At 45.9% G+C, this 23113-nt stretch overlaps 1 protein-coding gene across 2 annotated transcripts; it reads left to right on the top strand.

Annotated features, from left to right (window-relative positions):
* The first annotated feature begins 236 nt into the window (after positions 1–236).
* On the top strand, positions 237–21674 carry INCENP (inner centromere protein). Of its 2 annotated transcripts, XM_084522035.1 has the most exons (18): positions 237–406; positions 505–609; positions 1751–2547; positions 4711–4762; positions 4948–4981; positions 7118–7196; positions 7757–7808; positions 8138–8255; positions 8342–8476; positions 11853–11962; positions 12796–12916; positions 13645–13767; positions 14181–14353; positions 14633–14723; positions 17499–17612; positions 18837–18996; positions 19759–19974; positions 20243–21674. In XM_084522035.1, exons 1-17 carry the CDS (start codon positions 240–242, stop codon positions 19971–19973), a joined length of 2646 nt encoding a protein of 881 aa, XP_084378161.1. In that variant the 5' UTR covers positions 237–239; the 3' UTR covers position 19974; positions 20243–21674. The 2 variants fall into 2 exon arrangements, with proteins under 2 accessions (XP_084378161.1, XP_084378162.1); XM_084522036.1 differs by lacking the exons at positions 17499–17612; positions 20243–21674 and having other exon boundaries at positions 19759–20112.
* Positions 21675–23113: the final 1439 nt, after the last annotated feature.

Here is a 23113-nt window from a genome sequence, read left to right on the forward strand (position 1 = left end):
ACAGCGCGCCCCCGCCCCTCTCTGACTTCTCACTGGCTGCTCCCCACGTCCATCACGCCCTCCGAACCCCGCCTCCCCACCACAAAGACCTCCCCGCCTTCCACCACCTCTCAGCCAATAGGAGCGTGCGCGCGGCGGCGAGCGCGGCGCCGATAGGCTGAGGGCGCCGCGGCGCCGAGGCGGGGGGCGGGCGTTGCGTTTGAATTCTCGGCGGCCCGGGAGCGGTTGGCGCTGAGGCGATGGCGGCCATGACGGCTGCGCTGGGCCCCTTCGCCGCCATGCCGGGCCCCGAGCAGCTCCCCGCGGCCTGCGGCCGGCTGCTGGCCAATTTCCTGCGGCAGGTGGACGACACCGAGCTGCTGTGGCTGCGGGAGATCCGCGACGAGGCGGCGCGCATGTTCGGCAGGTAACGGCCGCGCTGCCGCCCCCTCACAGCGGCCCGCCCGCGGCTCCCCCTCACCTCGCCTCACCTCACCTCACCTCTCCCCTCGCCTCTCCCCGCAGCCACTACAGCGACGAGCCGGAGCTGCTGCCCAAGACGCCGTCGCAGAAGAGCCGGCAGAGGAAGAAGAGGGCCTCGGTGCTGCAGGGGGATGGCGGCAGGAGGAGGTGGGCAGCGCCCGGGCCGCTGAAGGCTCCTCTGAGGGCTGAGGGGGGAAACTCGGAGATAACGGGCTGCCAAGGGGGCTATCAGCCTGCATCGCCTGCGTGTAGTGTTAAAGGGCCGGGTGTGTGTTGTGTTTTGCAGCCCGTGGGCTGAGTGTGCTGCAGCAGCGGGTGTTCGGCTGGGGGTGGGCCATTATCGCTCATCGGGGTCCCAGTTGTGTGCCCCGTTTCTCTTTTCTCCCACCTTTCGTGTCTCCCGATTTTGTCTCCCTCAGCGGCGTCCCTTTCACGCATCCTGTTTGTTCTTTCCCTCACCCGGGCCCCTTCTGTGTCTCCCACTTCTTCCTTCTCTCACTAATACAATCGTGTCATTTTAGTTCCTTTCTGCAGCTCCGTATATGTCAAACCTGCTTTTACCTTTGTTTCTTTGCACGTTCCTGTCTGTGCATGGAAGCATGAGAAAAATCTCAGTTATTTTCTTCAGACGGGACCTTCTGTGAAGCTATTTTATTTGGGATTGCAGTGGCGGGCATCCTGCCAAATAGGAGCACGTTATGGTGAACATATCATAACCTTCTGTTCTCTATTACCCGACACCTGATCACCTCCCCTCGTTCCTCATTGGCTGAGTACTGCAGGTTCACAAGCTACTCGACACTCCTCTTTACCATATATGTACTTTTTTTTCTTCAACCCTTTGTTTTCTTCTTTTTCTTTTTTTTTTTTCTTCCTTTCTTATGTTTTGAGAAGTTGTGATCTTTGTTCTCACACTGCTCATCCTGTTTCTCTCAGTCTCCTACCTTATTCTGGAACAGTGAGGCCTTCTACTGTCCGCTTGCCTCCTTAGCATTTCTCCTTCTTATGCCTACACAACTACCTTTGAATACAGAAGGTTAGCTTTCTACTGCAAAACCACAACTTAGCTTCTCACAGAAGGGCTTTCAGACACACGAAGCCTCCAACACAAACATAACCTAACTGTAATGCAGCAACCTTACAAATAGAGACACAGGCAAGCTATCTGTACTTATTGCTGCTTCAGTCTGGGAACAGTACACTCTGAGTTGCAAAGGGACTGTTGTGATAGGAGTTGTGGTCTGCTCCTGTGCCCAGTCCCGCTCTAACATGCTGTCTCTGTTGTTAGATTATCTAGAAGGAGGACTAGCAGTCTCAAACTGGTACCCTCCAAGCGATCTTCCCAGCAACTCCAAAACAAAGAAAACGTGGAACCACTCAGCACTGAGGTCAAAGAAGCCTCGCGCTTGTCTTCAGCTCAAACTGTCTCCCAGCAGCTGACGAGCTCCAAGGCTGCAGCACCCGCTAAGTGCTCAGAGTTACTTCCTGACCGTCTGAGTGCAGGGATGATTCCCGTAGTAGAAATTGGCCTCAGCGATCGTAACAGTGCTGAGCTGTGCATCCAGAAGAGTGCCTCTAAACCAGCAGAGAAGCCTTCTGCAAGCATCCTGTTGAGCCCTGATGCTGATCATCCGGAGGAGAGCAGTGTTGCCCAGCCACAGCCTGGGCCAGCATCACCTGAGCTGGTGGTCCCTCCCACCCCCGAGGCAAAAGATGCAGGAAAAAGCGAGACTGTGTCGAAGGGGGAGACAGCAAAAGCAGCTGATGCTTCAGCTGATGCTTCGATCATTTTAAGTGAAGAGCCCAGGCTGGAGGAGATGGATGTCTCTGCTCACGAAGAGGCTGACAAAGAACCTGCCCAGTGTGTGAGGGACAGCCCAGAGACTCCTAAAGGCTCTCGGAAGAGCCGGCGCTCTGTGCGCAGAAGCCTGCTGGGTAAAACTTCCCTGACTTCCAGAACCTCGCTGGCAGAGAAATACTCACGAGCCTGGAAGAGGGAAAGTCAGATCCGGAAATCCAGTGCCAGGACAGCGGTCAAGAGCAGGGCACCTCAGAAGCTGTCCGTGTCCTCCAGTGGCATGAACGGTAAGTTTGGATGTCACCAAATAAGTTTCTTTTGCACTGTTCCTGCTCGTTTTGTTGAGGTACTGCTTTCCAGTTGTGTGGGACCATAGCTCCAGGGCTTGTTAGTTGTGAGAATCCACACAGTAGCCAGCAGATAAAGCACAATGTATTTTCCCTCCAGACAGCCCCAAAAGCTGTAGGGGAAGTCCCAGGAGCCTTGCCAGGAGCAGGGGAACAGCCAGGCACTGCAGAACATTGCCCAGTGGTTGAGGCTTGCTCCTGCTTCAGGAGGCAGCAGTTTTCTGCTAACAGTTCTTGCATATTCACATCCTGGTCATGGCAGGCAGCCGAATGGGGGCGCTTTTACAGTAACCACCCTGCGTGATTGGGTTTTGCAGCCGGGAAAGTTACATTCCTACACAGGGGTGAGCTTAAAGAACTGGGAATCAAGTTTATGGCTTGCCAGTTCAGCCTTTTAAATCGTGTGAGAGAACGGTCTTAACATCTGTTTCTGTGGTGATAGCTGATGAAGTTGAGGAGAAAGCTGGCAAACGGGGTTTGTTGCTTTTTGTAGCTCTCTAAGAGCAGTATGGGCCATGTCCTGCCTGTTTTCTGGGAAACAAGGTAGCTGTTGTGTGTGTATTCACTGCTTTTTACAAATAACCTGCTTCCTCCAGAGCCTCTTTTTTGAGAAAGAAATTTGGAGACCGAGCTTCTCAAATTTCTTAAAACAGTTTTTCACGCTTAGTCTGTAATAGAGGCAGGTTTCTGCGAGGGGCCACTCGGTGGTTTAAGTGTTGCTCTGTGCTGCTGGAATGCAAGCGTTGGTTTTGGTGCAGGAGAACAAAGTGCTGGATGTAACCTCTCCTTTTTGCAAGCTCAGTGAAGTGGCTAGTAACTGGTGGGCTAGTAAATGGCTCCTGAAACGCAAGTGAGATGAGAGAAGTTCAGGGTGTTAGAAATCGAGGCAAGGTTGGCTCTTCTGCAAAACTGATTGTTTGCTTGGTGGGAGAACTGGGACAGCTGAAATAATGCTACAGTGACGTGTTCATCGGTCGTGTTACAGCCGCGTGGTGTTTGTATTGTCTAAAACAGACTTTGTGTGAATTATACAGTTTAGCTGGGGAAGGATGTATCTGGACAAGGGGTTTTCCTCCACTTCAGCTTAACTGCTCTAGTTAAATGTTTTTGCAGAATCAGAGTGCTGCAGTTCCTGTAGGATTTCCTGTACAGTTAACCAGGCAGTGCGGAGTTCTGGCCAAGTTTCTAGCTCTGTGTCGAGGGCCCCCTCTGTAAAAATGAAGCTGTAGGGAACTGTTCTTACCAGTAACTTTTGAAGAGACACCCAAATAACATTTTCTGCACAGATTAAATATCGATCTGTGTTGTCCAGGTCTGGATTGTCTGGGAGGTTTAAGGAAGGCATTATGTCTTCCCTCAGCACTGCTTGACATGACTGATCTCTTGCTCAGTCAAACTTTTGGGGTTTAAGGAGAGGAAATTAGGTGCTTCAGAAAGCTCCAGGCGAGCTTGTTAATGTCTGAAAGCCCAAAGCAAATGGCTAATTGTGTAGGTGTTAATCAACAACATGATGCCTGCTGCATCTCTATGCATAAGTTCTTGCACTGGCTATGTGAACAGCCCCTGGGCTTGGGTTTCCTTCAGTACCAGCAGTGAAGGATGTTGCGGAGCAGACTCCTGACTTTCCCTTTCCGTGAGATGTCTGGCCGTGTTTACTCCTCTCAGTCTGGAGCTGCATATCTGCCTTAATTATTAACAGCATTTCCCAGCCTGTGTTGGTACTGGAAAGCCGGCTACCGCTGCGCCAGCTGGAGTGCTTAGCAGGGAGCAGCACTCTGCAAATAATGCTGGTTTTACTGCTGCTGATATCTGGACACGGCCATGCAAAACGAGTCGGAGCCCAAACCCGGCCACTCCTAACGTCAGCGCTTTGAATATCGCTTTGAACTCACCTGTAATTGAAAATATATTAAAATCGCAGGCAACTTTTTTTTTTTTCTTCCCTCCTACTACTTTGTATTAAGCTGCCCTTGCTTGAAGTGGCATGCATTTGAATTGCAGGCAGTAACTCAGGAGGCAGAGCAGACACCAGTCCTGAGTGAACCTTGCAGAGTGTCCTGGCCTGTACGTTATAACTTTGGCACCCTTTTTTCTTTTCTCTAGGCTCCAGCTCTGAAGAGGTACCAGAGGATGAAGAAACAGTTGTCAAAACTGGGTGAGTGCTTCAAGACTTTTTTTTAACCATCAATATCATTCTTGTGGAGGGTTTTTTGTTTGCTTTTGTTTCCTTTCCAGCAGTAACTCTTAATATAAAATGCATGGCTTGTGTCTACCATGTCTCTTCCCAGTTTCCTCAACGTTATTAACCATAGCTACCTCCTTTTTTTTTTTTTATTCTAGACCTCCTCCTGGACCTTCTACCCCCTCAAAGTTGGTAAGTTTTGCGCAGAGGTTAAAAGCGTTCTTGTTTGCACTGGTTTTTGAGCAGGATGTGTAGAGTACATCTCTAATTCATCACTGAGGGACTGGGGAGCTCTGACGAGAGGCAGCCAGGCTCAGCCAACCTCGTGCACAGCACTTGAATAAAGCAAGTGCAGAGCACTGAGTTCAGATACAGGTGTGAGCCTATCCATAGCACACCCAGTTCTGATCAACGGACTAGAGAGAAGTCTGATGCTGTCAGGTCTGTTTTAATCACAGTGTTCAAAATTATCAGAATAAAAGCCAGTCAAGTTTTACTTCAGAAAATGAGCGCAGCTGACACGAGGCTTATTTTGGATGCAGGCAAAGGTAGGCATCCTGTATGGTGTTACAATCTCTAATATTTCAAAGCTAAGGCAAATTTCAAAAATAACATCCCTATCTTTTATAAATATATTTAAATGTGTGCATTTTAGTGATGTAAATGATTGCATACAAGCACTAAATTCAGTCCTTGGTATTGTTGGCATTCTAAGTAGAGGCCTGCTTTCTGTTGGCTGTTTCTTATCCATTTGCTAGAGATATATTGTATGAAAATTTAGTCCTGAATTCATACGTAGATGGTTAAACAATCTCCTTATAATTTAGTATTTTTTTTGAGTTGGGCAGAGTTGGTACGCTATTGCTGTTTCTCTAAGGTTTCTGTGTTTTTAAAGCTCCTTTGACCTTTTCACGAGTCCTGCAGATTGCTGAAAGGTTGTCAGCTTGTCTTTGACAACCACAGAAATCTGTAAATCTCATTCAGGTCAAAACATATCCCTCCAGAATTGTCACTGCCTTCATGAGGAAGGATTCCCAGGATTTTGTCAGTGTACTGCTGAGAATAATTTTCAATAAAAGACTGAATTAATGGAGTTGAGCTCTGTGGCCTTCGAACTTCTGTAAGCAAGGACAGGCTTATATGTACTTGTATGGCTGTGCTTCTCAGCAGATCTGCACAAGTTCAAATAAATTCATTTCTTCTAGTGCTTGTGGACCTTACGTGCCTGAATTTCAGGTGTGGAAAAGCTTAAAGTGCAGATGTGGAGAGGAAAAAAATGAACCCACAGTTTTGCAGACTGCGAGAAGAGGATCTTTATCTTGTGTTTCTGTACCTTGATCTATCTATTGGCAATTTTCAGAGCAAACCGACTGTGGTTTGGTTCCCTCCAGAGGCTTCCTTTGTGAGCTGTGAGCAGCAGGAAAATGTGGCTACTCAGCAGCCTTTTCAAAACCGAAAATGTCTTTATGCGTTCCTATAGACAAAGATGATACCTTTATGCGTGCTGTTACTAAAAGGTCAGGTTTTTGTTAGGCCTGACATCAAATTAACCAGATCCACGTGATTCTGTTGGCCAGCAAGATGCTTCCTATACCTAGCCTTAGGATGTGATGCTAAAAAAAAGAACAAAAAATGCGGAGGATGAAATATTCATCCTTCTTTTTTCCTTGCGTACCCAAATCCTTTATGGCTGCCAGCCTACCTGCTGACCAAGGTGGGTTTGGGGATTTATGGGAATTTTATTTGGGAATTAATGCTTGCACTGCAAGCAGAGTGCAGATTTCAAAGGGCGTTGACAGCTCTTCTGTCAAAGAAGTAACTTTGTTTTTGTGTAAGTGCAAAGGCGGCAAGCAGCAGTGCATATCTCATTAATAATAGAAATAGATAAACCCAGGAAATGAGCTGTTTGTTGTGGCTGTCTTGTTTGTTCATCATTGCGAAGTAAAATGGGCATTGCCTGGTTCTTTGCCAGAAGACCAGCGAACATAAACAGGTTTCCATCTAGGAATGCTTTTGTCCTCAGTAGTCTGAGTTCATCCATTCAGTTTGAGCAGTCAATCCCTCGTTGCAGATGCTCATGCTCTGTGTTAACGTCTGTGCTTCTGCTGATGACGTGACATCAAGGGATTTGCTAGGATGGTGTCCCAAGATATTTTTCACAGCTGGAGGTCAAGGCGTCACTCTGGGTGCTGGTTCTAATACTTTCTGGTATCTTTGTATCCTCTGGTAATATTACAGCATCTGTGCCAGCGTGACGACATGATTTGAAGCAGTAATTGCCTGTTTCTGTGCGAGAATTGTGTTGAAACTCATTTGTTTTTCCTGCAGGACTTTGAAGGTCCACGAATGTCGCTTCGCTCTCGGACTGTCAACAGAAATGAACAGCCGCAGGAGATGAACAACAACGGTAACTGCCAGAGGCTTTTTGTGGCAGAATTTTAAATAGTCATGACTTTGGGAGACTGGAAATTTGAAAGGCTTGCTAGTCAATTTGAAAGCCCAATTTGAAAAACTAATCAAATATTTGAAACACGTTTTGTTTGAAGAGATAAGCAGCTAGGAACCTGTGCTGGACTTGCCATTTTCCGCTCTGGGAAATGTATGGAAACAGGCTGGGATGTCATGAAGATGAAGGGTTACATGTGCTCAGGTCATGGGAGACCTAGCTGCATCCTGTTTCTGAAGCAAGCTGTTGCACTGTATCTGTGCAAAACTCAATAGTGTATTGGTGCAAACTGTGTACCGTGCGTAACTCCAGACAGCTTTGCTTTATTGTGTATTTCTAGGTTCATATGATACTGTATGGTTACTTCTGAAAGCAAGCAACAAGATCCTGCTGTGCATATTGCATGGCGGCCTTTTTTTTCCTTATTTTGCTAGCTTCTAAATCTGTTGTTTGCTTTCAAAGCAGTGTTAGAAGGGATTTTGGGGGGGACTAGAACTAACTGTTGAACTGTTTTCTTTCAGAAAGCAACGTAAATAAGAATGGGGAGACCCAGGAACCACCCCAAAGTGCCAGGTATACTCACAGAATTGCTCAGGTTGGAAGGTACCTGTGGAGGTCTGTAATCCAGTCTCCTGTTCAAAACAGGTTCAACACTGAACCACTGTTAAAGGGCTTCAGTGATTTGTGACTATGGAACTCTTGCAATAAGTTTTCTCTGCCTCTGTGAAAAGATGATTTAATTTGTATCTTCTATCACGTTGGAAATTTTGTTAGATAACTACTTAAGTATACACAATGAAGTACCTTTAAAGATAGGGTAGTTTTATGATCTTTGTTTAAAACCTGAACTTGAGACGATCGGGAGAATTTGTGGTGTACCATAGATTGTATTTTCCTTGCAGGAGAAAAACAAGTTACAAAAGAGCTGTGGATCACCGCTATGACAATCAGCAAGCAGAAGATGGAGGGCTTTCTCCTCCCAGAAGAAAGACCCCATCCCCTACCTTTCCAGCCAGCAAAGTAAGATCCTTACAACCCTGCTGTACTTCCCCAAGAATTGTTTCCTACTGACACCTGAACATTGTTTTTTGGCATTCTTCTCTTAGGTTGTACGTCCTTTCAAAACATTTTTGCACACTGTGCAGAAGAACCAGCTCCTAATGACCCCAAGTTCTGTGGGGAGAAACGGAGTAATAAAGTCTTTCATCAGGCACAACGCTCCTCTCCAAATTGATCCCAAGGTAAGTAAAGACTGTTGTAAGCTGGTAGGTGATGGTCTAAAGAGTGTCTAAGGTAAAGCACAGATGCAAAACAACCTTTCCCACCCATATTAAACTAAGCAGCAACTTCAAACTCTCTGTTTACATTTACATAAATTAAGTAAACTTGTTACTAGTCAGCTTCCTAAAGATTTCTGATTCAGACTCTAAGCTTTATTTCTCTGGCATTCCCCTGTGGTACTGGCAACTAACAAGGGAAGGAAAACTGGAAATAACTGGGAAATGAAAACAAAGAGGATTTTGAATACTGCAGTTTGGGTGTATAGCTCAAGTCTCCATGTCCAAAGACTCCTAGAAAGGACTTTTTTTTAACGAGTGAGAACTTAGCAAATGCCTTTTAAATCCATGCTCCTGATGTTCTGTCAGTCTCACTTCAGTGCCTGGTAAAACTATGGAGAGGATTATTTTGGGAGTTATTGAAAAGCACCTGAAGAACAATGCAGCCAACATGGCTTCACAAGGGCAAGGTCATGTTTAACAAACTTAATTTCCTTTTATGACAAGATCACCCATCTAGGTTGACCAAAGGAAGCCAGCTGATGTGATCTTTCTGGGTTTCAGTAAAGCTTTTTATACTGTCTCTCATAGTATCCTTCTGGATGAAAGGACCAGAATGCAGTCAGATAAAAACATAATAAGATGGGTGAACAATTGGCTGATGGGTCAGGCCCAGGGGTTCTTGTAAATGGGGTTACATCAGGCTGGCAACCTGTCACTAGTGGAGTTCCCCAGAGCTCCGTTTTAGGACCAGTCCTCTTTGATGTTTTCATAAATGATTTGGATGAAAGCCTTTAAGGTTTCTGAGCTAGTTCACAGATGATACCAAATTGGGCGGAGCTGTTGACCCTATTGAGGGTGGAGAGGCCTTGCCTCTGGACAAACTGGAGAGCTGGGCAATCCCCCAATGATATGAAGTTTAACAAGAACAAGTGCCTCATTCTGCACCTGGGAAGGAGCAACCCTGACTATCTGTACAGACTGGGGGATGAGATGCTGGAGAACAGCCCTGCAGAAAGGGATCTAGGGCTTTTGGTTGACAGCAAGTTGAACGTGAGCAAGCAGCATGTCCTGGCAGCCAAGAGAGCTAACCGTATCCTGGGGTGCATCAAGAAGGGCATTGCTTGCTGGTCAGTTGTCCCACTGTGCTCTGCGAAACAGCGTGGAGCTGTGACAGGGGCAGTTCAGGCTGGAAATCAGGAAAAGGTTCTTCACCCTGAAGGTGGTTGGACACTGGGACAGGCTCCCCAGGGCAGTGGTCACAGCACCGAGCTGCTGGAGTTTAAGCAGCTTTTGGACAGTGCTTTCAGACGTGGTCTGATTTTTTTTATTTGTATTTTTTCGGGGTGGTCCTTTGGGAACCTAGGAGTTGGACTCCATGATCCTGGTGGGTCCCTTCCAACTCGGGATGTTCTAGGATTCTGAGGTTTATCAGACTTACCAGACTTTTGGAGGCTCTTACAGAAAGAAACATGAGCTTGTCTAATAGGAGACCGCTGTGTCAATGAGACAGGCATTTGAGTCCCCAAATTTAATAAGCACCACTATCAAGGGGGAGTGTACTTGTTGCAGCCAGCTCTTAGTGAAGATGGGTGGCATGCCTTTGTGTCTGCAGGCAGATGCCTCTACCTAGGTGTTACTACAGTGAAGTTTACAGCATCACAAGAACCCAAGCAGAGTGTTTTTTGGGGTGTATGAGGTTCTATATTTGCAAAAGGAGTTGTTCTGTGCAATCAGAACACAGAGAAAAACAATTTTGTCATAAGTAATGTCCATTTAATTGCATAGGCTGGACTTACAGTAGGAATATGCCTGCACCAGGTGGGCACCCCTCTCCTGTACCAGCTCTAGATTTAGATTTGCTGTTTGACTTGGAAGAGAAGTCAGTGTTTGTGAAAAGCCGGTTTCAATCAGCGTGCTGTAGTGTTTGTTCCAGAATACAGCTCTGACAGTGTAATGCTGGGACAGGGGTGTAGCTTCACTGATGTACCTAGGGATGCACTAGAAACTAGCGTGCCGAGCATAGATTGCTCGTACTTTTCATACCCAACAACTTGCCTGCAAAATAAGGTAGACCTAGGGCTTGTTTTCACTTGCAAGAAAGCTGGGAAGGGAGAGGAGGGAACACTGCTGAAGCTTTTTCCTGCGTCTAGCTTATATCTTGGGAATCTAATATCTGAACTTGTATTGCTTAAAGCTGTCATGGTTGCACTGCTCGGAGTCTTGCTGTACTCCAGGAGCTAAGAGAAGCCTATCATTAAGAGGTAGTGAAGTATTCAACCTCTAATCTCAGTGGTATTCCTGCTGACGTTACTGTCTGTATTGGCAAAGGAGCTGGTGTGATAAGAAAAGTCTCTTCTCTGTGGATCCTTTGCTGTGATTGCATTGAAAATTATATCTTAGGTTTTGTTCCACTGTGGGCAACCTCCCCCTTAAGACTTTTTCCATTTGGGGGCTAGCGTAACTAAGAAAAATGAGAGCAGAAAGAGATAATTGATAGCTCTAACTTAGTTTGGATATTAGTTACCAATCATTTACAACATGAAGCTCAGCATAAGGTAATTAGTCTGAGTATTTCCCTCTGCTTATCAATGGCTTTGCTTGCAGTGAGACTAGAGTTGTCATAACGAGGCATTTGCAGTGTGCAGTCTGGCATTAAATTACTTTATCTTAATGTGTTTGCCATGAGTGTAATGATGGTTGGATCTTGCTCTTCTAATTGACAGCAGGCTTCGGCTGAGTTAGCTGGATTGTTTGGGGAAATGAGAAAAACGCCCTGCATTTCTGTGTAGATGATATATGGGGCCAACTGTGTGCTTGAAACAAGCTGCAAGCACTCTGTCTAAATGGTGGTGGTTTACCACGAGATAAATCTTTGTGGGAAGCAAAGAAGACTGTGAGAGCTCTGAGCTGAAGCAAGCAATGTGTTTCCTAGAGCACCATCTGTCCTCTTCGCTCTCTGCAGGATGTTAGTGTTATTGCCAAGCATTAGCACTGCTTTTTTGGTTCCTTTTACCAACATAAATCACGGTGTTTTCTGTCCGCAATCTGTGGAAGCTGCCTGAACTTTAGGAGCTGATGCTTCGGTTCCAACAAGTCAGCTTCTTTTCTTGCTTTCAAGGATTAATACCACTTCCTCATTGTCCATCATATCGGTTCCCAGACATCCATGACCACATCACAGGTTACCTGAGCTCTATTTCAGGCTTCTTACCATCCCTTGGTTGTGGCTGCAGCTGCAGTTCCATGGTGTTATCTCTGGGTCCTTAATTAATCTGAGCAGGCTGAGGTAGAAAGAAGCCCTGTCAGCTGAGTATAATCATGTTTCAATCCATCTCAGGAAAAGGAGAGACAGAAGCTAGAGACTCTGAGGAAAAAGCAAGAGGCCGAACAGCTGAGAAAACAAAAAGTGGAGGAAGAAAGGAAGCGGCGACTAGAAGAGGCAAAGATGTGAGTATAAGCCTTCTGCCTTCTCTGAACTGCTCTCTCTGGTCCTGCAGGGCCCTGTATCTAGGCTATTTGTCTTGCAAATTCCAGATGCGCAGCAAAAATTCTTGTCTGCGTACACTGTGAAGACAGTATTGTTTGCGTAGTGTTTAAGATGCTACTAAAAAGTTAACTTTTGTAGTTGACTGCTTTTGCAGCTTTCTGCCTCAAGTCCTGTATTTCAGATGGAGCTTAAAGATACTGCCAATGTTTAAACAGCTTACCCGGTTGTTGCGCTTTAACCTGGCTGGCAGCTAAGCACCACGTGATGATAACGATAACAGTACTACTACTACTAATGCGTACAAACAAGTGATGCACAACGCAATTGTTCACCACCCGCTGACCGATGCCCAACCTAACCCCGAGCAGCCGGCCCCCCACCCCGGCTAGCCACCCCTATCTATTGTTCAGCATGACCCTAGATGGTATGGAATACCCCTTTGACCACTTTGGGTCAGCCGTCCTGGGTCTGTCCCCTCCCAGCTCCTGCTGCACCCCCAGCCTGCCTGCTGGCAGGACAGAGCAAGAAGCCGAAAAGTCCTTGGCTTGGTGTAAGCACTGCTCTGCAGCAATTAAAACATCAGGGTGTCATTTTTATCCTAAATCCAGAACATAGCACCCTACCAGCTACTAGGAGGAAAATTAACTCTATCCTAGCCAAAACCAGGGCACCGGTACATTGAATATTGTGCTGCCCAAGAACTGTCTCTGTTGCCTTATATTTGAGTTACAAACTCTACATAAGAAACTCATCCAGCTAGCTGACACCGCTAACGTTGGGCTGTGTCCTACAGGAAGCGTGAAGAGCGCCTCCGTAAAGTGCTGCAAGCTCGGGAACGGGCAGAGCAAATGGAGGAGGAGAGGAAAAGGCGCATTGAGCAGAAGCTGGCTCTACTTGATGAGAAGACTGAGAAGGTAAGGACCGTTCTGCTTGAACAGTGACGCGATGTCAGTGTGCCTTCCAGAAAGAGGAATTGAGGCTGCTGAAATTCAGAGAATGAACTGGAGAACATTTGAATGAAGACACGTCCAGAAACATAGCGCTTAGTGATTCTGAGCTTTCTCTTGGTTACAGCAAATGGCAGGTGAAAACCTTTATTTTCTAGAGTTATGAAGTTAAGTGGGCTGTGCTAGGGCTTTACTAGTCATGTAGGGAAACAACTTCAAGTAGATAAAACCATTAGTCTGGCTTTATCTACTTAAAGTCGTTCTCTTATTTGACTACTGGATGAAGATGTGAAAATAAACATACTTCCTCCAGACCTTATCTTGTGCCTGAGATTTTCAGACAATTTGCAGATGTGGCTGCAGCAATCATTTGTTTTGCTTTCAGTATTTCCATCTGCTTTATTTATTTTGTGCTTCTTACAATACGTCCTCGTGACTTGTGATATTAGACGTATAAGTACCAGAATAGTAGTCGTAGATTCCTGTGAAGATGTAAAAGAAGGTAATTTCCCTAAATGTTCCCTTTTTAAAATAAAGCACGGGTCCCATTGATTCCTGGTGGCCAAAAAAAATATCTTCACTTCATAAGAGGGTGGGAGTTTTGCATCTTTAAGCCTTACTGCCATGGTAATTCATGTTCACAGAGCACTGTCCCATCTGAGACTTAAGTATTCAGCTAGCTGTGTGTGTTTTAGGTGCGGGAAGAAAGGCTGGCAGAAGAGAAGATCAAAAAGAAAGCAGCTGCCAAGAAAATGGAAGAAGCGGAGGCCCGGCGCAGGCAGGATGAAGAGGCCAGGAAACAAAAAGCACTGCTGCAGGTTTGTGCTGGAGCCCATCCCGTTGTCCTGCGTGCAGTTAGAATGGCTGTGGTCTGCCGTGGTCTTTGTGAGCAAGGAATCCGGCCAGGAGTACTAACGACCCAAATGAGTAAAAATTAGGGTAGCGGAGAAGCTCTTTGTCCTCAAAGCTGTCTGCAGTGTTGTGCTTCCTCTTGCGCTATCCTGTGAGCTGTTAGTGGTGTTTGTGACCTGCATTTCTTCTGCAGTTCCGTACAGATTCTTACTGAAGGCCTTATGTTAGGAATCAGCGAGTGTTAATTTCTCAGTTAACCCTGTGTCTCAAAGATGAAGAACATGGTGGTGGCTACTGGTCAGATAAGGTGGTCCTGATTCTTTGTTCCTGAGCCTGTTCCAGTACAGTGGGGTGTAAGTAGTTCCCTTCTGCTTACCAGGAGGAGGAGGACCGTCGGCACAAAGAGCTAATGCAGAAGAAGAAGGAAGAGGAGCAGGAACGTGCCAGGAAGATTGCTGAGCAGAGGCAGGCAGAACAGGAGAGGGAGAAACAGCTGGCTGCCGAGAGAGAGCTGGAGAAGAGGAAGGAACAGGAGAGGATCCAAGCAGAAAAGTAAGCTAATATCCACTTATGCGTTAAATTCTGTGCTGGGACTTTGAAAAGAAGCAGGAACAGAGGGCATTAGTGAAAGGTCTGAGCACCAAAGAGCTGTTTTGTACCAGGTGCTTCTGGACTGTTGGGGGTACTGAGCTGCCAAGAAGTAGTTCAGAGCTCAGGGCAGGAAGTATGATGGGGAGCGCCTTGAAAAGCTGGGATTTGCAGCAGGCTCTGTGGATGGCAGGGTACCCCTGTACAATGTTGAGTGTAACGGTCCGTTGCTTTGGTTCTCAGGCAACGTGAACAGCAAGAGAAGGCAGCTCGCCTCCAGAAGGAAGTACTGGCTGCTAAAGAACAGCTCCAGAAGGAAACGGAGAAGAAAAAAGTAAGTAGACATGCCTCTGGCTTCAGTGGCCTCTTGTTTGAAGCAGCTGAGCTCTGAAGCTGCTAAGAACCCTGATGAGCGAGCGATTGCACTTCTGAACTAGAGCCAGCTAAAGCACTTCTGTCAAGTGTGTCCTCGGTTTGTTTTGGAATGGACAGCAGCTGTGCTCGCTGTCTAGATGGCAGCAGAGCAAGAAGAAAAGACAGATAATGCACCTGTTGAATTGAAGGCTTTGGCTTTTCTCTTTGTGCCTGGGTGTATCTGTACTTCTCTGATGTCAAAAAACAATTCCAGATTTTTCAGAAGCAACATCCCAATTTTATATTTATACCACTTTTGGCAGAAACACAAGTACAGGCTGTAGACTTTATAAGGTTATTTTCTGCACTGGTCATTCTGGCGTAGATTAACTAAACAGGGATGGGGCATCCACAGCTTCCCTGAGCAGCCTGTGCCAGTGCCTTACCACACTCTGAGTGAACAATTTCCTCCTAACCTCTAATCTAAATCTCCCCTTTTAGTTTAAAACCATTCCCCCTTGTCCTACCATCATCCGACTGAGCAAAAAGGTGCTCTCCATTTTTATAAGCCCCCTTTAAGTATTGAAAAGCTGCAATGAGGTCTCCCTGGAGCCTTCTTCAGGCTGAACGTTCCCATCTTTCTCAGCCTTTCTCCATAGGAGAGGTGCTCCAGCCCTCTGAGCATCTTTGTGGCTCCTCTGGGCTCACTCTTACAGCCCCACATCCTTGTGCTGGAGCCCCAGACCAGGACGCAGGGCTCCAGGTGGGGCCTCAGGAGGGCAAAGCAGAGTGGCACAATCCCCCCCCTGCCCTGCTGCCACCCCTCTGCTGATGCAGCCCAGGATGCAGGTGGCCACCTGGGCTGCAGGCACACACTGCTGGCTCCTGCCGAGCTTTTTATCCACCTAAACCCCCAGGTCCTTCTCTGCAGGGCTGCTCTCGGTGAGTTCTTCTCCCAGCCTGTGCTCCTGTCTGGGATTGCCCCGATCCAGGTGCAGCACCTTGCACTTGGCCTTGTTGAACCTCGTTAGGCTCACAGGGGCCCTCTTCTCAGGCTCATCCAGATCCCTTTGGGTGGCACCCCTTCCTTCTGGTGTGTTGGCTGCACCACTCAGCTTGGGGTCATCTGCAAACTTGCTGAGGGTGCACCTAATCCCATTGCCTATGTCACTGACAAAGATATTAAACAGCACTGGTCCCAAAACAGGCCCCTGAGGGACACCACTCATCACTGGCCTGCACCTGGACATGGAGCCGTTGACCACTGCTCTCTGGGTGCAGCCACCCAGTCTGTTCCTTATCCACTGAGCAGTCTGCCCTTCAAATGCCCTTGGTGAAGCTGTGCTGGCTGTCTCGGATCACCTCCTTTTCTTGCATGTGCCTTACCATTGCCTCCAGGAGCATCTGTTCCATGATCTCCTCAGGCACAGGGGTGAGGCTCACTGGTCTGTAGTTCACCAGGTCTTCCTTTCTACCCTGCTTAAAAATGGCAGTGATTTCCCGTTTTCCAGTCACCAGGACTTCACCTGACTGCCAGGACTTCTCAAATATGATGGAGAGAGGCTTGGCAACTGCATTAGCTGACTGCTTCATGACCTTAGGACGCATGGCATCGGGCCCCACAGATTTGTACCTGTTCAGTTCCATCAGGTGGCCTCCAACCTCTGCTCTTTGCTTACAGTGGGGGGAACTTTGCTCCCCCAGCCCTCATCTGTGGGTTTAGGGAAATGAGATGTGGGAAGCCTGGCTGGCAGTGAAGGCTGAGGCAAAGAAGTTGAGTCCCTCGGCCTTCTCCGTGTCTGTTACCAGTTCTCCCTTCTCATTTATCGGGGGGGGGGGGGGGGCAATCTCCTTGGCCTATGTCTTCTGGCCAGTGAAACCTCTCCTGTGACTCTTCCCAGGCCACATGTCCCTGCTTCTGCTGCTTGTGCATCTCCTTCTGCCTCAGTCTGACCCACCGGTCCTTGCTCAGCCATCCTGGTTTTCTGCCCTCCTGCCTGCTTTTTTACACAGCGGGGTGGAGAGTTCTTGTGCTCTAAGGAAAACACCCTTAAAGTTGCCAGCTCTGTTCAGCTCCTTTGTCCCTAAGGACAGTGTTCCAGGGGGACTCGTCCACTAGGTCTTTACTTGGCAGAGCTGTGGTGTTAGCACACTGACAGCAGGTGCCCGACCCATGTATAACTTGTCCTGCTGCTAAGACTGGGTGGGATTTATCAACTTCAGATGTGTGCCATTTGACTTAGCAGTCTCTTGGTTTATTTGCGTCCAGAGGGAAATAATAAGCATGCCTAGGGGCAGATTCTTTTGGCTTGTTCTGGATGGTTGCTGTAGAATAGGATGACTTGGGCTCTACAAATACTGTATTTGTACGCCTATTAGTCTGAAGAGAGGCTAAGATATAGTAAGTCAGTAGCACGGACTTGTCCATCTCAGAGGTCAGCTGGTACCTGATGTGTGTGTCCTGAAGAAGCCAGCAGCAAGTTTTTCAAGGCAGGAGGTCATCACGTTATCATGTCCTTAAATAGGAAGGTCAGGTTGTGCCACTTGGTGAGGAAAGCTCAAAACATTACATCAGAATTGTTTAGTGTCTGTGCTGCGTTCAGAGTGCTCCTTATAGAAAGCACCACTAGCAACGAAAACTTGTAATTAGATGTTTAGATTTCTTTTGCGTATAAAAAAAATGTTAAACCCTGGATTAACAGCATAGTTTAGTTTGTAAGGTAAACTTAATTCATTTGTGACATCGGCTTGCCAGCAGGAGGAGCAGTTGCTAGCAGAGACAAAGAGGCAGGAGCAAGAACAGAAGAAACTACCAGAGGAACAAAAGGCTAAAGATGTAGCCCAAACACAGCACCCAGAAAAAAAAGAGGTAACTCTGCTCCCTCTGGTGAAATTTCTTCAAGAGATTACATCGGAGAACTTTGATTCCAGCACTGGCGTGCTGTAATAACTGTGGGCAGTATTACCGTCTGCTTTTTTATTCCCTTTCAGTAAAAAAGGGATTCTGTAACTTTTTTTTTTTCCACGGGTATCTGAAGTTGACTCCTGGTGGTCTGGAGTACTTAAATGATTTCTGGGGAGTGAAAAGAAGGGAAAGGAAGCAGCAAGTATTTGTCAGTGTTTTCTAGTTGTCAGGATAAGGCAGTGGTTAAAGTCAAAGTTGCCTTGCCCCCTCTGAACTCCACCTGTGTAAATAGTGAGCAAACCTTGCTGGCAGCAGGTACGCTGAAATAGTGATATTGAAACTCAAAGTTGGAAGCAGCCACGGGGTGGCAGCAGAGTCTGGTATAAACAGGATTGCAGCTGTGCTGCACAGCTGATGGAATTTAAGATGATGCTGGAGGTGAATGTAGTGCTTGAATATCAAAGACAAATATATGAATCTTTATCTCCCTGTAAAGCTACGTATTTCAATCTTTAAATGCAAAACCAGCAAACTATGAGATAACTTTAATGTGTACAACGCCATGACAAAAGCAAAACTGTTCTCAACTCTTCAGAGGTATTTGTCCCTCAAATTAAGGACTGACTTACACCTTATGGTTGGTGAAATCTGCAGTTTTAAGTTTTTCTTTGTTTGTTTGTTTTCCCTCATGACTTGCATTTTAAGCGGTCTTACTGTTCACATCAAAATTACAGTGCAGTTTGTTCTATATGCATTTTCTCTGCAAGGTAATATTCAGTTTAAAATTATTAAATAACCCTAGGAGCTTGGTTGCAAAATATTTAAAGGGCGTTACTCAGCACCAGCTTTGAGGATGTAACAAATCTATTTAAGGCGTGCTTATAACGAATGGAAGTGCTGAATCTACATTAGGTACGCGTACTGCTGGTTTGTCTGTGTCATCCATAGCTGATTAAGCAGCCTAAGCAAACAGGAGAAGACAGTGCAAAGTTGTATTTGGGTCAGAACTGTAGAACTTGGGTCAAGTTCTTTGACCAAAGCTTGAAAAGCACCAAATGTTAAGTTTTGCAACTGTGAGACAGCAAGAGGTGGAATACTGAGGTATTCTAATCTGTAAGTGTCATGGAACAACTTGGAAGCGTAACAGTGCTATTGCATCTAACACGTGCTAATATGTTCATCTTCTAGAATTCACCTGTCTGCAATTCATACCAGATGACTCCACAGTTCCAGAAAGATCCAAAGCCCCCCAAGATAAATCCCAATAATTATGGCATGGATCTGAACAGCGATGACTCTACTGATGACGAAAGCCAGCCTCGCAAGCCCATCCCTGCCTGGGCCAGTGGTATGTGTAGTGGGTTAAAATATCCTCCGTGCCCCCAGCCTATCCCTCCTGCAGCTTTGTTCTGATGCATAATAAGACCTGGTGTAAGATTCTGCCCGACTTCTCCTACACGCACCTTGTACAGTTAAAAATCCTAACCAGTGCAGTGACGTGGCTGGAGTGTGGAGTCGAGGGCTCTTTTACCAGCTGGGAGCTTCATGGGACAACACTGGGGAAAAACACTTTTTAAAACTTTTTAAAACCACCCTAACTGCTCCAAGTGTCATTTTGCCATTGGGAATGGAGGAATTCTGAACTAGGCCTCAAAGTGTGCTCGACAACCATTGGCTTAAAAAAATAAATAATAAAAATATCGCCAGATGTTATAGGCCAGGTTGCAGCAGGCTATTGTCCTGGTTCTGAAGTACTCGCTTCCATTATTGTTTCATATTCCACCTACCCAAGGGGAGCTAAAAGTTTGTGTTGAAACTAATTTTACCTGTAGGAAGAGAAGCAGAGAAACCTCGCTTCTCGCAAATATATTCTAGTTCCTGGGCAGAATTCAGTTCGTGCAATACTTACCCACCAAGGAAGGGATCTATGCTGAAGCTCTAAGCATTAATAGGGAGCTTTAAAATGTCATAGAACTACAAGAGTTTCTCCTGTTGCAATATTTGTGTGATTAGAGATGAAGGGAGCCAGCGCGTGCTGCATACAACCAGCCTGCACAGCAATTTCAGTTAAAAATAAATAAATAAAGAGCGCTAACTTTTGTTTCTCCAGGGAATCAGCTTAACCAAGCAGTAATCCGGCAGTACTACAACCCTCCCAACATCGATGCGCTCTTCGGGAGAATTGTAAGCCCCAAGTTGGAGGACATCTTTTACAAAAGCAAACCACGCTACTTCAAGCGCACGAGCTCGGCTGTGTGGAATTCCCCGCCTTTCACAGGTTCCAAATCGGTTCTCGGTCTGCCATATAGCCTGAAAAAGTACTGAGGTGAGCAGTGGCTGTCTCCTGTGGAGCAATGGGCATACGTTTCTGCCTCTCTAGGTGAGAGGTAGTATTCAGTATCCTGAAATCTTTAGGTATTATCTTTGGATTAAATGTCAGCTCTTACTGGGTCTCTTGCATTTTCCATTTTTGGGGTTTATTTTCTCACTGTTGAGCAAAGTTGCAGACTTTTGGGAGGCCTTGCTTCTGAAAGATGTTTCTTTTTTTTTTTTTTTTTTTTTTTTTTTTTTTTTTTTTTTTTTTTTACTCTTAGCTTTAAGTTGGCAAAGATTTAGACCTATACGTCAGGAGGATGCATCATCTAAAGCAACGTGAGGCTCCTCTTTTCTGGTGAGCGCGCCACAGTATGCAACCACTGCTGCACATAGTGAACAAAGGTTGTACAGCAGGATGACCTCTGCATGCATCTTGAGAAAAGTCCAAATACGCACTACTGATGTTCTCAAGAATAAAGATATTAGCAGGTGTGGGCTTCGTTGCCTGCAAATTGCAAAATAATTTGGGTATTTCAGTTCTCAGTAGCACGCTTTATTCCAACACGAGTGCACTTCTGTGCATAAGCGATATTGATGGTGATGTTACCGCAGCTGGGATGGAAACATCCTGAGGACTTGATCGACCTTTTTTCAGTTGTTGGACATAGATGTGACCCTAGTGTTAATCACGTCTCTAGGAATACCCAGAGTAGTATAAGCAGGCTTTATAGTTCTAGGCTTCCTTCAGGTAAATTATACAAAGGTTCTGATATAATTTTGTTTGTCTAATTTAATTACCATGTTTGTGGCAGAGACTGGATTGAAAGGATGGTGGTTTTTTTTAATCCTTGTCTTGCTCCTTTCTCCCTTTGGTTATTTCATTTATTCAGCATTAAAGCTGGTTTTATTTTTAGGCTATTGTTTTACACTTCAGGTTCAGTAACAGGTTCAACAGGACTTATTAAAAATTTCCTCACAAGAAAGAATATCAGTTCAGAACTTCAGCTCCAAGATCACTTTCTGGTTTAGGCTTTCTACACCTAATTCACAAATGGCACAGGCATTTGTGTTTTCTCTGTAACAAGCTCCCGTACAGGGAGAATAGAGGTCTTCGTAGAGCAGCACTTGTTAGAAAAAACTTCAAGGAAAACTTCAAGGCAACAGTTACATTAGTTTCTGCAGGTAGCTGTGAAAGTCTGTCTTCTGTAAAGAAGGTGACCTATATGGTTCTTACCTCAGAATCATCTTTTTCTTGGAGCTTGATGTGTTTTAAACATAGGTGAGTGTTCATGGCTGCGGTTTCACTCAGCAGACTGAGGAACACAGTGTACATACTTCTCGGCAATTTAAAAAAAACGTGTGGCGACTGTACAGCGTCTAAGGAGAATTGCACCTTTCCTCGTGCACGTACTTAACTTTTTTCAAGCAAATGTATTTTGAAATGATGTGGGTTTTTATACTGAAACACATCAATTGCAGATGTTATGCTCTTGATCGGCGTTATGTATGTGAGATGATTGTACTTGGTAGATGCTCTGTAGTTTTGTACTATTATCTTAGATGAAAGGGCTTGCTGAAATGGCAAAAACACTGATGTTGAATGCTGTCTGAATGCTTGCTAATTTGATAAAAGTGAGTTAAATCATCTCTGGATTTTCCTCTGGACTCATCGTAGCTTTTTATTAAATAAAGAAGTACGGTATTTTGGAACCTGCCCTCACGGGTCACATTTTACACTGTTTCCTTAAGCCAGAAGTGTTTTGTCTATGAAGAAATTCCTCATGTGGTAAAAAATACTCATGCTTTGGTAGGCCTGCAGAACTTGCCAACTAGTTTGCTGTTCTTTTGTTCCCAGAAACTGGTAAAGAGACATTTTGCATGATTATGTGTTCCCATAAACCTTTCCTAAGGAATACCTGACTTGAGTGCATCTTGAACTGACCTACATCCCTGTAATTCACTTATATCGCTGTATAACTTAAAAATATTCACAATAGCTACTACCAGATGGAGCAGGAACTTCAGCCACAGTATACAGAGTGCTAAAAACAAAAATCACAAGCAGAAATTCAAGAGAAACAACCTCAAGATTTCAAGAAAGCTATTTTGGCTCTGGATTTTCATTTTTCTTGGTTACAACTCCTGATTACCCAGGCACCCTTCCCTGAGCTCTAAGCGCCTGTGTTTTCTGGTACAGTCTGACTCTATGCTCATACCTGACCCTGAGCTGGGCCTCCCTTGTGAGTGTCCTGGTTGTGGTCTAAATTTCAGTAAATAAGTGTTTCTTGATGAGAACGCTAAGGGGTGTGTTGTTCTTGCTTTTGGCTCAATGAGCAAAACTTTTGCACCTGAGGCTTTTCAGACACCACCTGTGCAGAAGGCCTGTGTTGCCACAGGTACCTGTAGGTTGGGAGCCAGCGGTAATCCGGCGGTGGTGCCTTTTCCAGCACACTGCTCTGGCTCAGAGCACTCGAGAAGAGCAGGATTGGGAAGACAGCAGAGCTCTGCAGGTCTGTACAAACCCAGGACCTCCAAGAACTATTACCAATGGGTACCAAGAAATTATTCTGGCTCTAACAACCAGGCTGCTGTGCCAATCCCTCTGGCTTCAGGATACTCACTTAACGTATTCGGGAAGCAATGGCCCACACTGAACAGTCTTCTCTGAGCAGCTGCTGACAAACAGCAGGTAGGTCACTTCATCAGAGGCTTGCACAGGTGTAATGCAGGAAGAGCAAGTGGTGCTCTCCACCACAGAACTGAGGGACAGGCGATGACAGCCTAAAACTCCTAGGGCTTAAGCACTGTAAGTATTCTTGAGATACTGGAATCTTTCCCAGTACCAACCAGTTTGCTGATAGTTACTGACAAGACCCCAACGGGCTGGGTGGGGTGGGTGTTAATGGTCTCTTAAACATATCTAACACTAATTGGGGTTAGTGAACAAGGAATACTGGCACTTCAAAAAGCCAAAAAAGAGGTTGAGAAAGTGCATTCTTGACAAAGAGAAATGTAATTTCCAATTATGTTGCTGAGCAACAATGGGTAAAAATCCAAAACTGACTTTTGCCATCATTATCTTTGCAATGACGGGACAGATTCTGACCTTAACAAGACCCAATGCAAACACTCCTAGGATTATTCTTGAT

The sequence above is a fragment of the Aythya ferina genome (assembly GCF_964211825.1).
Source record: "Aythya ferina genome assembly, chromosome: 5".
Taxonomy (NCBI): domain Eukaryota; kingdom Metazoa; phylum Chordata; class Aves; order Anseriformes; family Anatidae; genus Aythya; species Aythya ferina.

What these genes read in the sequence shown, in the direction of transcription:
- INCENP (XM_084522035.1), top strand. Translation starts at nt 240, where the DNA reads ATGGCGGCCATGACGGCTGCGCTGGGCCCCTTCGCCGCCATGCCGGGC. An exon ending in GGGGATGGCGGCAGGAGGAG is followed by an intron (nt 610 to 1,750) that starts GTGGGCAGCGCC and finishes CTCTGTTGTTAG; the next exon opens with ATTATCTAGAAGGAGGACTA. An exon ending in GAGAGGATCCAAGCAGAAAA is followed by an intron (nt 14,354 to 14,632) that starts GTAAGCTAATAT and finishes TTTGGTTCTCAG; the next exon opens with GCAACGTGAACAGCAAGAGA.